Here is a 15,857-nt window from a genome sequence, read left to right on the forward strand (position 1 = left end):
TATGCTAACTTCCAAGTGCAGTGGCCAACTCATGACAATGGAGCTGAGGTGTAGAAGCAGGCAGAGGGGCCTCTGTGCCCCAGCAGGTTCCCATCTCAGGTCTGCACACAGAGGAAGATGAAGTTCTCCATCCCTTGGCCTGGTTCTCTCTCCTCACAGGTGTCCCTCGGTCCTCCCCATGCTCCCCCTTCATCCTCTCTGTCTCCCTGATTCTGCTCAAACTTAACTTCCCCAGATGTGCTCTACGCTCAAGAGGCAGCCACAGCTCTGCCCCCGCCCCTAGCTCACTTCCACCCTGCCATCAGCTGTCCCTGTGTTTCATTCATTGGACAACACCCATTCTTTGCTACACATTGAAACACAGTGGGGGACCAGGATGTGGCTTGCCATGGAAAGCATGTCATGATTTAATTGGTAGCCCTTTTTCTTTCTTAGTGGCACATAAAATAATTGGTCATCTCACAGCTCATGACATTTCAAATGAGATGAAGTAAGGCATCTTTATTTGTTTATTGGCTTCTTCATCTCTTTTGCAAATATGTAAGTTGGAAAACAAGAGAGCTCCAGCTATGTGGTTCATCTGTAAAGCCAGCCTGGCTCACTCTTCTTGCGTGGACAAGAAGAGAGTGTCCACCTGCCACCCCTCTGCTCCCACCGGCCCTCATCTTTGCCTCTGCCCAAGGGTCAGAGTGCTGCAGCTCTTCAAGCCCCTCTACAAGCCATATCAAATCCCTTGCTCAAGATCCTCTATGCTCCAGCAAGCCCGGAACTCACAGCAATCCTCCTGTCTCAGCCTCTGGTTGCTAGGATACTTGAGTCCCCACACTCCATGAGATAGCCCCTTTTCACCTTCTGTCCCATGGCTATATCTGCCTTTAGACTTGGCTCTGTCAGAGTGGGGACAGTAAGGATGGGGAACTGCAACAGAGGGTTAATTAGGACTAGCAGAGGGAGAAGTCCAAGCCAGGAATCCCCCCACCTCAAATGGGCTGAGTGGATGACACCCATCCAGGTGAGACACACCAGGTCGGCAGATGCTGGCAAAACGGTGATTTGGCATTGTCTACAACTCTCAAATTATGGGCAATTTGGGTCTGTCACCTGTCCCAAAATTACGGTAATTTGGGCTCATTTGTAACCCCGGAGTTACGTGGGTTGATCTGCAGTCTGAGATTACGGTAATTTGGCTGTTTGTTTCTTGGGTGCTAGCTCCTAGTCAGCCTGTCACAGCTTACTGATGTGGTCTGGAGAGGGAGGTGGGGCTTAGAGATGTCCTGGCAGGGATGAGACAGGTTGAAGGTCAGGGTGGTGGGTGGGGTGGAGCCTTTGTCCTGCATGCGTGTCTTTGTGTTACCTTTGGCTCGACATGGGATATCCACCACCTTCTCCATCTCTGCTGTGATGTGTCTCTCAGGCTCTTTGACAAACTGAGGCGGTTCTGCAGGGGAAGGACCAGGAGACGGGATTAGAGGCCTATTGCTTTTTTATCTAGCCACTATGCAGATGGCATCTGGCCACACCACTGTGATCTCCGCCTGTGCCCTCCCTCTCCCATTGCAGAGGAGCCCCAGCACTTGCTCTGACTCACCTAGCACCGAGAGGTAGGCGCCCCTGGTGACGGGGGCCACGCTGCTACTGCGCAGCACGGCCTCACATTCATAGTAGCCGGAGTCGCTGACCATGGGGTTGGTGATGGTGAGCCTGCGGTTGTAATCGCTGATGCCACTGGAGAGCAATGCCCCGTCTTTCCTCCAGACAATGTGCAGCTTGATCAGAGGCCTACGGGGTGAGGGAGGCAGCTGCCTTTGGACAAGGGCTTCTGTAAGGGCCACGGGGGCAGGCAAGTATGGGATGGGACAGCGATGGAGCTGGCACTGGGGTTGCTAGCTCCCCATCTGTAGAATGGGGAAATTGTAGAGGTTCTCGGTGATTACGGAGGGGAGCTTTTGTGTCATGGAGAATGCTCCCAACAGGGACGGGACGCAGTGGTAACTGCATACACAAGCCTGGCAGCTGGCCTAACTTCTTTGCTGAGCTCTCCCTGGGCACCAAACCTTCCCTTCTTTGAATAGGCATCTTGGGAGGAGTGGAGGATGAGAGGAAGCGGTAAGAACAGAGGCGACACAAGGGCAGACAGACAGATAGACCCACCCTCACCTTTGAGAGGCAAGGAGCACCTGGATCCCTTCCCACCATCATGGGTCCTTGTACTCCAAACTCCAGGGATCTGGTTTGCTCAGACGTTCCTTCCCAGTACCTAGTGGTTCCTAAGGCTGGACCCCACTAAGTAGAGTGGGGCTAGCTGTTTGGGGGCACTCAGAAAAGGCTCTTCTAGAAAAGGCTCTCCATGGGTATGTAAGTGTGGGAAGCACTGGCTGGTTCTTGGCTGCAGGATTTCTCAGGCCTTTCATACACATCCTGGCCAAGTTCCCCACCTTTTTGAGAAGCCTGGACTCTGTGAAGCATGCTTTCAGAAACATTATTACAAGGACTCAGCTCTCCTGGAATCCACGGCTGGAGGGGACTTTGGGATCCTCAGTCTGATTCTCCAGCCGTAACATGTAACATGACTTTATCTCCATAGATAACCCAGGCTGGGCAGGCTGGGATCAGTGCTCTCCTTGCATGTCTTATGGTGAGGTGTGTGCCAGGTCACACCCCGTTGATAGATGAGCAGACTGAGGCCTACTGTGGGGCAGGGAGCTGGCCCTCGGTGGTAGTAGGGGGAGCTGGCTTTAGTTCAGCACTGCTATTGGGCCACTCGGGTGACTGGGCAGACTGACTGCCCTCTCTGGGCCGTAGGCTCTTGACGCTTGTGTCACGTTGGGAAAAGGGAGGCCCTGTGGGAAATTCTCACCACACAGTCCTCTCAGGAGGAGGAGGCTTGGGGACAGCCTTTTCTGTGAGGAACTGGAGGGACGCAATAGTACCTTACAGAGTCCACGTTGTGCCCACTATGTGTACCGCCTCCCAGACACAATCCCCTTCCACACACCCCAGGTACAGAAGGGGCCTTCTCTGAGGGACCATCTTCCCCTCTCTGGACAGCTCTGTGTTAGAAACAGAAAGCTCTCCCCTCTGGCCCCCTAGCCTGAGTGAAATCTTCTTCCCAGCCTCTCCCCATGGCTGGCTTGTTCCCCGTGTGTATACAAGAACAAGAAACGCCGCTGAGCGTGCTTGACACCATGCTCTGGATTTGCAGCCTCCATCTGCTACTCCTCTTCTGCTCTCACGGGTCCTCCTCCGACCAGGCTTTTGGACCTTCCTGAGCTCCTGGCTACAGTTCTGGTAGGGTATCAGTCAAAGAGGAGCCACCCACCTGGCGTTGGCCACACACTCCATGGTCACCTCCGAGGTCCCAGCCACAACACTGGTGTTCTTGGGAGGGATGATGATGGTTGGTGCGATGGGGTCAGCAGGGCCCCCAACATCTGAGAAGAGGTCAAGTGTTAGGCAGGTGGAGTCAGAAGACCCAACTCTGCCCCCGTGGCACATGGGGACCCTACTCCTTTTGTTTGTTTGTTTGTTTTTTGAGACAGGGTTTCTCTATGTAATCTTGGCTGTCCTGGACTTGCTTTATAGACCAGGCTGGCCTCGACCTCACAAAGATCCGCCCACCTCTGCCTCCCTGAGTGTGTACCACTGTGCCTGGCTGAGACCTTATTCCTTAAGGCACAGACAAGGTAGCTATGTGAGAGGCTCCAGAGCTGCCCCCCTGGACAGATTTGGGACTGTCGTCTCCCTCTGCTCGTGAGTCAGTATCAGGAGAGCTCTGGGAGGTCCTTTGCCCTCAAAGGCCTCCCCAGTCCTCCTGTGAGTCAGCCATGCCCCTCAACTCACTGCCATCTCGTCCCCTACCTTCAAAATGCTCCTGCCTGCCTAAGTTTACCTTGCCAATCTGCCTCATTATTCATCCTTGACCCCCAGCACCAGCCCACACACTCTCTGCACTGAATACAGTGGTGCCCCTCCTTGTTGGAGAACAAGGTCCTCCACCCAAATCAGCCTCCATTTTCCTCGGCTCAGCTGCAACTGCTGAGTTTAAGAGACTGGAATCGGGTCTGTGGGCTGTTGACATTCCCTCAGAGAAGGAAGGGGCAGGGAGGGTCTCTGTATGCAATTAATGCCATCTGTATGCAATTAAGCCTAATTTCAGGAGGCCTCAGGGTCAGGGTCTTTGGCAGTGTCGGCTTGGGAAAACTGGCTGAAAGAAGTTCCATATCTATAGGGAAGCCATCGTCCATGCTGGGTGAAGGTTTTCCAATATGGCTGCCTTGGGGTCCCCAAGCTCCTCCCAAATTCTGTAAGTTGGCCTAATAAACCCATTGGTTCCCCAGTATGGTGGTTTGAGTGAGAAACATCCCCCCCCTTTCTTTGGCTCACATATTGAACACTTGATCCTCAGTTGATGACAAAGCTTGGAGAGGTTGTGGACCTTCTACCGGGTGCAGCCTGGCTGCAGGAAGTACGTCACTGGGGGGCGGGGCTTTGAGAGTTTACAGCCTCGCCCACCTTTTGGTTTGCTCTACTTCATGTTTGAGTTTCAAGATGTGATGATGGTCCGGCTCCCTGCTCCACCTGCCTGCTGCCATGCTTCTCTGCCGGTATGGACTCTCACTCTGTACCATAGCCCAAAAGTGTTTTTACCAGAGCAACCAAAAGCAACTAACACACCTGGGGGAACTCTGATGGAACCACACTTCGGCCTGTGATTGAGGCCCTATAACGAGGGGTGGAGAGGGGCTTTTACATCTCTTCAGGGAAGGAATTCTCCCAGTAGTCCCCTCCCCTGGTTCAGGGTCACCCAGAAGCTGTGGTCACGATGCAGTGGGGGCAGGCTCTCTATCCCATGGGAGCAGCAACCTTCTGCATAGGAATCAGGGACTCCAGATACCAGACCCATAGGGAGAAGCAAGCAAAGGCAGAGGTGGAGGCTGGAGCTAAGAAGGGAATGTGAAGGATGCCAGCCACAAGGAGAGTAAGAGGCTGTGGAGATCCCCCCTTGAGGGGGAATGAGTACATCATGGCCCCTTGCTTTCAGATTTTGCCTCCAGACCCACTAGAGAGTTCTCATGATAGGAAGCCTCCATGTGGTGGCGTATTGTTATGGTAACCACATGGGACCAGTCCAGGTGTTGGCATGGGAGCTATGATGGTGCTGGCCATAGGCCGAATTGTGTCTCCTGATGGTCCCTATGCTGGGGCCCTAACATGGATATGATGGCGTTGGAGGTGAGCCTGTAGATGCTGAGGCAACATGGCTAGGGTTGTGGGGTTTGGACCCCACCATCGTATTAGCACCTTCAGCCTCTTTGACCTCTTTCTCTTGTTTGCTTCCTGCCCACTCTCCTCTCTCATAGTTGCCTTCTTCTCTATGTCTCTTATTTCTTGCCTCTTCTTTATCTCTCTTGCCTTTCTTCTCCCTTTTTCTCCTTACTTCTTTGTCTCTGCCTCTCCCCCACTCCCTCCCTCACTTTCTCTCCTTTTCAGCCACTCTAGGACACAGCGAGTGAGCAGGCAATTGTGTCCCAGTCAGGATTCATACTCTCACCAGCCGTGCCATGTGACTCCCTGACCTTAGTCTCCAACTCCAGACCCGTCATGGTGACAATAAATGCAGCTTAAGGCCAGACATACGGCCCTGTCACAGCTTCTGAGCTGGTGTTTAGTCCCGAGAGCCACCATGTCTCCAGCACGGAACATGCCCATGGTGGTTGGAAGGTGTGCAGAAGCACTCATGTGACTGATGAACTGTGGGGCAGCTGTCATCATCACCTCCCAGGATGCGGGACGAAAATGAGAGAGAACTTCCGTGAGTGCGCTTATGAGACAGAAGGCAAAGAGACACCCTCACTGCGCGGACAGCATGGTATCATGGCCTCTCTGTGTATTCTGGGCTCTTTCAGAGGGGCCTGGCTCCTCTCTGTGGGTCAGCACAGGCCCAGCACTGCCCGCAGCCTCTTCCCGGCTCTTAAAACGCACCCTGAGAGGACTTTTTTTTTCTTTTTCTTGTGAGACAACAAGTCTATGTAGTTGGCCCCCTTCCAGGACTCTTTAGCGGGCGTGGATTTCGATAGCTTGCACAAGTGTAGGTGATGGTGTGGGGGTGTCCTCTGGGGGGCCAGGAGAAAGGCACATCATATCTTTGCGGCCATTGTGAGCCACTGTGGACAGCCCCAGGCAGGTTTCCTAGCTGAGCTCTAGGCCTTGTTAGAAACAGCCCAGGAAGGACAGGAATAAAATGTAAAAAATAAAGTAAAATGAAGGGGCAAGAAGGCGGCATATAAAGCAGAGTAATTGCAACAATATAAAGCCTCATGTAGGTGCCATAAAGTGTGATCGGATTGAAAGCTGCTGATATAGCTGAATCCATAAACGTGTGCTCTAAGTTGTTTATTACATGGCCGCGCGCAGATACCATGGCCCAGATTAATGGGCCACACCGAGGAGACAGACTGTTAGAGTCCAAGCCGCTGCTGCTGGCCTGCTAAACAGACAGCCTGGAGGGAGGTGAGCTATGGGTAGGTAGAGATTAAATAACCAGGGCTGCTCCTGTGACACAGGGACCCCCAGAGCATGTGGCCAGGTGGCAGCCTTCAGGGCTGGAGGGGAACCATGGTGGCTGAGGACCCTTAGTGCAGGGAGGGAGGATAGGCCTGGGGCTTAGGGAAGCTCTGTCCCAGGTGTTCTGGGGGTGGGGTTGGGTGACCTACACAGGTGACTCTATTCTGCTCAGTCTCTGTTTTCCCAGGGACAAAGTGGGAATAAAAATTGTTACTTAGGGCTGGGGACATAGCTCAATGAGTAGAGTGTTTGCCTAGCATGCAGTGAGGCTCTGGGTTCAGTTCCTAATGTGGTAGCTGAGAGAGGCAGCAGAGCTCGGGCATGGAAGTGAGCATGGTGGCTGGGGCCTTTAATCCCTGTACCCAAGAAGCAGAGGCAGGGAGATTCTCTGTGAGTTCAAAGTCAGCCTGGTCTACACAGTGAGTTCCAGGCTAGCCAGGGCTACATAGCAAGATCCTGTCTCAAAACGACAACTGGCCATGGTGGCACATTGTAATCCCAGAATGTATGAGGTGGGGGCAGGAAGATCAGGAGTTCAAGGCTATCCTCAGCTATACGTTGAGTCCAAGATCAGCTTGAACTGTAGCAGACCCTCTAGTAAAAAAAAATTCACCACCAGAGCCAGGGCAGGTGCTGCAAGCCTGTTACCATTGCAACTCGGGAGGCTGAAGCCAGCAGACAGAAATTCAAGGCCAGCCTGTATAACGTAGCAAACCTATGTCTTGAAATAAAAGCTAAGAGGAGCCAAGGAACACAGCTCAGCTGTAATGTGATTGCCTAGTATTTGTGGGTTCTGGGTTTGATTCCTAGTACTGAAAAAAAACCAAACTGTAGCACCTATCTGGGCTGTGTGAATCTAGGTCCCTGCTCAACACATCTTGTTTGGTGGATACCAGGAAAGGGGGAATTCCCTACATGGGGAGATGTCAGGATCTGTCCTGGGAAGTGAAGGTGGGAGTCTCTCAATGCCAACGCACTGGTGACTTAAAGATGCCTATGGTGAGGACTAGAAGGAGGCTGGAGTGGGGGTGGTTCAGCTGGTCCAGCATGAGAGCAGAATACCCTGTGCATAGTAGGTACACACAGTAGGGGCATACATAGGTGTATAAAGTAGGTGCTCAGTGAAGGGTAGTCCTTCTCCTGGCAATAGCCTGTCCCTATTGGGAAGAGCTGTCCCCACCACCTCACGGTTGACTGTCAGACCCTGGAGTTACTGACAAGTAGGAGTTGCAGAGCCTTAGGGGTTCCCCCATTGAGGGAGACACCCATGGCCCAGCCTTTGGGGCATAAGGCAGAGCCTCAAGCTGCTGGACATGGGAGGGAAAGCCCTAGGCTTAGGGGTATTGAGAGAAGAGAAAGAGGGGTGCTCTATGACAGAACTAGGTGTGTCAGGGTGTAGGCACCACAGTAGTGTCCCTCAGAGGGGGCAGAGTCTGATGCTGTCTTGCTGTCCCTCCCCACGCTTCCCCTTCGGCCTGCAGGAGGAAGGGCTCAGTGGCTCTAGTGCGTTTCCCAGGGAACCCACATGTGCCCTCAGCATCATTCTTAACCATGTTGCCTAGAAAGGGTCAGAGCTGCCTTATGCTAGCAAGCCCACTTTCCATCCCCGCTATGGGGGTGAAGCAGATTTGATTGAGGGGTGTCAGGTTGGGCTTGGTGGCTGAGGGTATATGAACCCAGCTAGGACAAGAGGACAAAGCCAACAGGATGCAATGATTGTCTAGGTGTGGAAGAAGAGGCCAGAATGGTCATGGTGGTTGAGAGACTGAAAGCCTAAAGATGGGGCCCTTTTAGAGAGTAGTGGGAAGTAAGTCCTAGGGAAAACAGTTTCAAAGGGAGATGTGTTTGGAATCTGTCACATTGAGATGGGTAAGGGACGTCTAGATGGCTAGAGATGTTCAGAAGTGCCAGGCTTGGGACCTCCTGGTATGGACTTGGCATTGATTCATGAAGTTCAGGAGCGAGGGATGAAGGCTGGGCCTGGGATGCTGGGCTTTCTCACTTTCTGGAGCAGGAAGTACTGGTACAGGAGGACCCATGAAGGGTGCAGAGTATGGGGTGCAGGCTTCTCTAGCTCAGGAAATACAGCCAGGCAGGGGTGAGGGGGTGGGGTGTCTAGGTGATGGGGTAGAGGGTGGGATCCAGGACGGGGATAGGCTGGGAGATGTAGCCGAGCTAGGATGACTCTGACAGAGCTGGTGTGTGTGAGTGAACCAGCTGTGACCTTCTGTGGATAGCACCACAAGAGGGACTTCTGTTTGCATTCTGATACGGACCCTGTGAAGCTACAGTAGCGCCTAGGGCTCAAGATTTGTGGTTATCTAACATGGGTCCCAGGCCTGACTTTGCCAGTGATTAGCAAAACCCACTGGGAAGTGGATGATGCTATTACTTTTTTGGTCTGTCCCCTCCGTTTTTTTTCACTTATAAAGAGTGAATAACGGGAACCAGTGAGATAGTTCAACAGTGAAAGGCACTTGACACCAGGCCTGAGGATCTGACTTCCATCCCCAGGACCCACATGGTGGAAGGACAGAGATGACTCCTTCAAGTTGTCCCTGACTCCCCAATGTGTGCTGTGGAATGCGTGACCCCTGACCCCCACAGACTTAATCTAAGGCACAGATAGTGCCGGCCTAACCGTTTACCGGTGAAGAGAGCTGTAAGCCGTCAGGGTGCCAAGCACCTTAAGCAGTGAGGAAGCAGGCAATCCTCAGTGGAGGATAACTAAGGTGATGTCAGAAGCCACCAAGTATGGTGTGACTCACTTTTGTAGGACAGGCCTGGCTGTCATGTGCCAGATGGCCTGGTGTTTGAGGCCTGGATACCTAGAGGCAGGAGAGCTGTGGTCCTTAGGGCTGGGGATGGGCAGGTGTCCACCCATCGGGTCTTTTCAGAAAAAAGCTGATTTTTTTTTTTTTTAAGCTGATGGTTTTTTGACATCCACTTACAGTTCTTGGGGCTAGGTGATCTGCACTGAGTAGGTCAGCTTGGCCACTTGGTCTCCTGTGACCTCTGTGGTGAGGCATAGCCCAGGAACCAAAGTGCAGGTGTGTGCTTCGTCCAGCTCCTGCTCTAGAGCTAGATAAAGGCTTAAGGACAACCCTCAAAACCCCAATTGGAAGAAGCCAAGGCTTTAGCCTTGGGGCTCCATGGAAACCCAGCCCATGATATGACATTTTCCGTGGTCCCGTGATGCTGTGGTCACCATAATCTCAACAATCAAGCCGTGACCTCATAGGCAAGGCCAAACAGGGAGAGAGAGCTGCTGAGAGCTGCTGGCTAGGAAGGTCGTAGGGACAGGACACAGATGGAGGTCTCCACGTGGAAGCCATGTTGAATTCAACACCCAGGACTATTTCTGTCCCAGTGCCCTCCAGCACTGCTTCAGATATCATCCGACCATGGAAGCGGCCAGGCTCAGGGAGCACGTGACTCATCAGGCCCCAGGAGCTGCAAGCCAGGCGTCCAAGGGCCATTAGCACTTTCTCAGAAGATGGACACAGACACCTGCTCATCTCTGGCCCTGAGGAAACTGGTTCTTCAGCTTCAGGGTATTCAGGCCTCGCAGTCCAGGCTGTCCAGTATGAATCGCGAGCCACACATGCCCACCGAGCTCCTGAAAAGTGGCTTGCGTCCGTTTGATTTAACGAGATTTAATTTTAGCTAATTTACATTTAATTAAAACTGGATCCCCAATCCAGTTATTAGAACACTTTTAAGGAGAAGCAGAGCATCTTGGACGTAAGACTATACCTTTACGGCTGTAAATCTGATGAAATCTAAATACGGATCACGTATTTCAGATGAAGATTTAGCATTCAAATTGAGATGCGCTTTGAGTATAAGACACACAGAAATTTCACAGACTTAGCATGTAAAAAGAAAAAATCCGATGGAAGATACCCTGCTAATATATTCTATATTGATGTCATGCTAAAAGGATATTTTGGATACATCGGGTTAAATAAAACACATTAATAAGATGAACCCTGCTTATTCCTTTTTACTTTCTGAAAAAATGAGGTAAGGCTCAGTGCTGTGGTGCACGCTTGCCATCCCAGTACTTGAGAGGTGGAGGCGGGAGGACAGAGTTCAAGGTCATCCTCAGCTACCCAGGGAGTTAACCTCCACCTCCAAATAAATAAAAATACATAAATAATATAAATGAATTAAAAATGAGACCACTGGAAAAATTAAAGATGGTATAGGGGAGCTCATATTAATACCCTATTTTATTCTATATTGTATTTCTATGCAATATTGCAGGTTTGATCCCTGTGCATGCGTGCATGTGTACATGTGTGTGCATGTGTGTGTCCATGTGTGTGTCAGATACGTGTGCCCTTTCAGGAGTGTGATGCTAGGTACAATTTCTGGAGCCACCACCTTGGTTCTTTCCTTCTCCATTTCCAACAGAGAGTGACTCCCCCAAGGGCAGCTTAGACGCTGCTGAGCCGGATGGAGCAGAGCTTGATGGAGAAGGGGGGGGGGAGACGGAGGGTGTGGCTTCAAGCCAGGTAACAGGGGAGCTGAGCTGCTGGTGGGCGAGGTGGCAATTGCTTTCACAAATTGGCTGGCAGGCAGGCTGGGGACCCGCGTCAGTGCAGGCAGAGGATTTTGAAGTGCAATCACTCGTGGGAGGGAAATTAGCTAAAAATCAGCCGAGTTTGCTCTGGATCCGGCATTAATCACGGCCGAGGATGTAGGAATGGAGGGCTTTTGGAATAAGGGAGACTGCAGCTGGGTGGGTCTGGGGTGGAGGCAGATGAGAGGGACAGAAGGAGCTCTGTGGCCTCATCTGTCTGGCTGGAAGGCTGGGGTGGTTTGAGATAGGACAGAGAGAAAGTGCCACCATGGGCTGCCTCAGTTTGTAAGAGCAGGAGTTGGATGCTGAAGGAGGAAAACAGAGGAAGGGCTCCCTGACTGCGGATCTGGTGCAAACTGAGTCACTCAAGAAAATGCCTCCATTTAACTTGGACAACTCACTCCATGACTTTGTCTCCCAGTCTGTGTGTGTTTCTCTCTCTTCCTCTCTTCCTCCCCAGCTCTCTCTCTCTGAGACAGAATCTCATTATATAGATAAGAACAGCGCAGTCTACATAATGAGCGATCTTCCTGCCTCTGTCTCCAGAGTGCTGGGATTAAAGGAATGTGCCACCATTCCTAGTTTATCTCCTTGTCTCCTCGTCTCCTGTGTCTCAGGCTGACTTCACACTTGCTATGAAGCCAAGGATGACCTTGGACTCCTGATCTTCCTTCTTCTACCTCCTAAATGCTGGCATCACATGCATTTTGCTACCACACCCAGTTTTATGTAGTGCTGGGGACAGAAACTGGGGCTTGTGTGTGGCAGGCAAATTCTCAACTAACTGAGCTACATTCCTAGTTTGACACTAATTCTTAAATATATATGTCTGGGTTCCAAGAGACTGGGGAGTAGCCTTATCACTGAGAAATCTCTAGAAAAAAAAAAAGCCTCCTTGCCAACAAATTCCTTGTTACTGCATAAACAGCTCTGGCTCAGGTCAATATCAGAGGTGACCAGGATCACCTCTGGTCAGTAACCAGAGTGGATTCTCCTCCCCAGGTTCAAATTTCTTTTCAGGAATATGGGAAACTGGCTTAGAGGAAGGAATCAGCTGGAGCTCAGAAGGCCCAGAGAGGAGACGGGGCTGGGGGAGGGGCCGGGAACGTTCTAGAAACTGGCAGACAGAAGCTAGGAAAAGAGAAGGCAGAGACAACCAACTTGTCACTGATGGATGCATATGGGTGTGGCACGAGTGATAAATGAGATGTGCTTTGGGAGCGGGAAGCATACAGATGTGGAGGTACGGGAACATCTGGTCCCCCTCCCCCACTTGTATGGTGCGCAGGTGCTTCAGGAAGTGGTGGTCTTGTTCTCAAACTTGGACTTGATCCTGAGGGTGAGGCCGGGGAGAGGCAGACTAGAGGTGACAACCCTACTCAACTGAATGAGTGTCCCCGTGCTGGAGGGATGCTGGGGCATGGTTCTGATGGGCTGAGCTTCCAGGAAGCCATATATCCGAAGGTGGGCAGAGGCAGAAGTCTGGGGAAGAGCCTGCTGAGAGGAATGCCTGGCCCCGGGCGGAAACAGCGCTTTTATGTGCCAGCTGGGCAGACGGTTAGTGTATTTCTCTTAAAATGAGCTTCCGATCTCCCCGGGTGGCGTCTCCATATGCACCTGAGCCTGGGGTGGCTGGCAGCCACACGTGTGAGCACACATTCTCTCACTTGCCTCTGCCTCCCCCTAGCCTCTGGTGGACGTGTTTGTGGTTGGAAGAAGCCTACCCTTTCCTGGAACTTTGCTCGCCATATAACACCCCCTCCAGAATTCCACTCCCTCCACATCTGTGACCTTCACTGACTTCCCTTACGCCGTCCCCCTACACAGGCTTCGGCTCCTCCTCCTCTTGAGAGGGCTCCACCCACCCATCCCCAGCTCTACCTCCTCTCCCACTCCATCTTCCCAACAGCCCCCTGGAGCCCCATCTTCTTGAGATTTAATGACCCGCCAGTTTCTGCTCAGGGATGGTCCCCAGCCCTGCTTACTTACTTTCCACAGCGAGAGCGATGGGCTGGCTGGTCTTGTTGTCGCCGTTCTTGTCGTTAACGGCCTGCACGTAGTAGCGGCCAGCATCGGGAGCCACTGTGGACAGGATGACCAGGGTGTTCTCCAGCGTGATGGCTCTGGGAAGAGGCAAAAGATTCTTTTGGACAGGGGCCCAAAGGGCTTGGAGCCAGGCTGTATGATTGGGGGATCTGACTGATCCCGTAGTTGGGAAGGGGAGAACAGCCCCCAAGAGACCCTCCAGCCATTTACTGTTAAAACCCAGGGACAGTGTTTGCAGAGACTCTACCATGATTGGGGTGCTGCCCATCAAATCCCAACCACCCCTTCATTCCCTGAAGCTCAGGCTTTCTTAGAGCCCACCCTAGGGTCAGGTTCAGGGCATTTTTTCCCAGACCCTCTTAGAATTCCGTTCCTGTCCATATCATAGCCTTGATGGCTTTGTGGGGTTGCCTCCTCCAAAAGTTCACAGAGTGAAGGAGTGCCTGACAATGAATGATGAGTGACAAGAATGACTCTAGAATCTGTGTGTGTGTGTGTGTGTGTGTGTGTGTGTGTGTGTCTAGGCCAGAGGTCGGTCTCAGGTGTTCAGATGTTGACACAGGGTCTGTCGCTGGCCTGAAACACACTTATTCAGCTAGACGAGCTGGCCAGTGAATTCCAAGGATCAGCCCGTCTCTGTATCCCAGCGCTGCGGTTACAAATGTGACCCTCTACCCTTGGGTTCTGGGAATCAAATTCAGACCCTTGTGTTTGCAAGGCAAGCACTTTATATATAAAGCCATCTCCCAGCCCTGGGACTGGCTGCTTTCTACACCAGTTTAAGTAGACTCAAAGGGCACAGCTGGCCTGAACCAGACTTCTGAGGGCCGCACCCCTCCAGTCCCCTCCCTGGGGATCAGTTTCCCCCTCCCCTTGTGAACTGGGCTGGCCCATAGGGAAAAACCAGATGAGCCTTGTGTTCCAGGGTGTTTCTCTTTCCCAGTTCTCATCGCAAAGCCAGCAGGCAGGAAAACAGGGAGCCGGGGTCCCCCTTAAATGGGTGTGAAGTGGTTCTGGAATGCTGCCCACTCCAGCTCTGCCCAGCTTCTCTTACCCATCCTCCTGATGACAAACAAAACCATTAGTTTGCCAAGTCTGTCTCCAGATTGTAATGCGATGTGCCCGAGACAGCTGTTAAACATCCTTAATGTTAGTTTAACAAGGACAAATCCAGTTGAATTCTCTTCAAATTTTCCCATTAGGTGAATGTTACAGAGTTTTAAACAGGCTCTCAGATAAACATCCTCGCTAACGTCTCTCTGGCCCAGCTCTCTCCTAGCCTGGCTGTGCTGCCCCCACACCCTTGCTCCTCATTTTGGGTCTTTTCAGGTTGAGAATCCTCACACCATCAGGATAGTTCTGGGTAGTAGGGTGGCAAGCTCTCTGGCTCCCAATGCTTAGGGACCTGAGTGATGTCCTATTTTCCCTATGGAGAGTTCTTTTTATCTTTAGTTATGAGGAGACAGGAATAATATCATAGCCAAGCTAGAATTGTGTGTGTGTGTGTGTGTGCCTAAGAGTCTGGCTATATATAGATGTGGGTCCATGTGCACGTATTGTGTGTGTAGGCCAAAGGACCACTCTAGGTGCTGGTCCTCAGATGCTGTCCACCACTTTGAGATGGAGTCTCTTACTGGCATGGAACTCACCAACTAGGCTAGGCTGGCTGAGCAGGGCCTGGGAGCCCTAGGGATGTTCCTGTCTCTGCCCCCACCCCCAAGTGCTGGGGTTACAGTGGGAGCCGCACGCTGTGCTTAACATACTGTTCATATCCTCAGGCCTGAAAGACAAGCACTTTAGTGACCCACCATCTCCCACAGCTCTCTCTTGGCACAGTCTGGCATCAGGATAGAGGGACTCTCAGGGCACTGGACTCATGTGGTCTGCACCAGAGAAGGAGCCCACCTCAACTCTTCCCTCCTTGACTGGGAAGACTCCCTACTCCCAGTCTCAGCTTTAGTTATACTTTAGTTACAAATGAGACTTTTTGTTTGTTTGTTTGTCCCTTTCCACGCCATGACTTGGAGGGCTTAGATAGCTCGTTTTGTGAGCAAACTAAGGGAGGAGGGGATAATTCAAGAATGAAGAGAGGCTTTAGGAATGGGTTGAAGTTTTCCTAGAACAGAGTTTATGCCCCTTTTTGTCTTCCTAGGTGTGGCATGGTGGTTGATGCATGGTGGGAGTGGCATTTTTGCAAACCGGATGATATGCGAGTGTCGGTGTAAGGCACAGAGGACAGAGAGTGGTCACATGTGGTTCTCAGCCAGCAGTAGGGACTTCGCCACCAGTGCGCCTTTTATGATTGCTGGACAGCTGATTACCACAGCCTTGGGAGAGCACCGTGGGCAGCTAGTAGCAGAGGCCGGGACTTCTGCCCGGTGAGTATCCTCTGAGGTCCAGGATGCATGTCGGACCCTGGCTGTCCACGTGGGAGGCTGAGTGCAATGGCCTGGGTGTTGTTTGAATGTCTTCCGCAAAGCTGATGAGTTAAAATAAATCTGACCTTGGCATTTAGGGGTGGGAATGAAGGGGATGATTAGGGTTGGGTGAGGTCATTAGGCAGAGCTCCATGATTGAATATTGGGGGTTTCGTAAGAGGGAGAGACCAGTATACACACACACACACACACACACACACACACACACACACACACACACA

At 51.9% G+C, this 15,857-nt stretch overlaps 1 protein-coding gene across 2 annotated transcripts in view; it reads right to left on the reverse strand.

Moving 5' to 3' along the window:
* Window positions 1-15,857, reverse strand: part of Sdk2 (sidekick cell adhesion molecule 2) — a 267,967-nt gene that overhangs the window by 81,959 nt on the left and 170,151 nt on the right. For both annotated transcript variants that reach the window (XM_055592508.1, XM_055592509.1), the window contains exons 5-8: window positions 13,142-13,275; window positions 3,320-3,431; window positions 1,589-1,779; window positions 1,355-1,438 (exon numbers count right to left, since the gene is read on the reverse strand). In XM_055592508.1, coding sequence (XP_055448483.1) covers window positions 1,355-1,438; window positions 1,589-1,779; window positions 3,320-3,431; window positions 13,142-13,275 — 521 coding nt within the window. The remainder of the gene's footprint in view (window positions 1-1,354; window positions 1,439-1,588; window positions 1,780-3,319; window positions 3,432-13,141; window positions 13,276-15,857) is intronic.

Source organism: Psammomys obesus, unplaced genomic scaffold, assembly GCF_907164565.1.
Source record: "Psammomys obesus unplaced genomic scaffold, mPsaObe1.curated_primary_1811, whole genome shotgun sequence".
Classification (NCBI taxonomy): domain Eukaryota; kingdom Metazoa; phylum Chordata; class Mammalia; order Rodentia; family Muridae; genus Psammomys; species Psammomys obesus.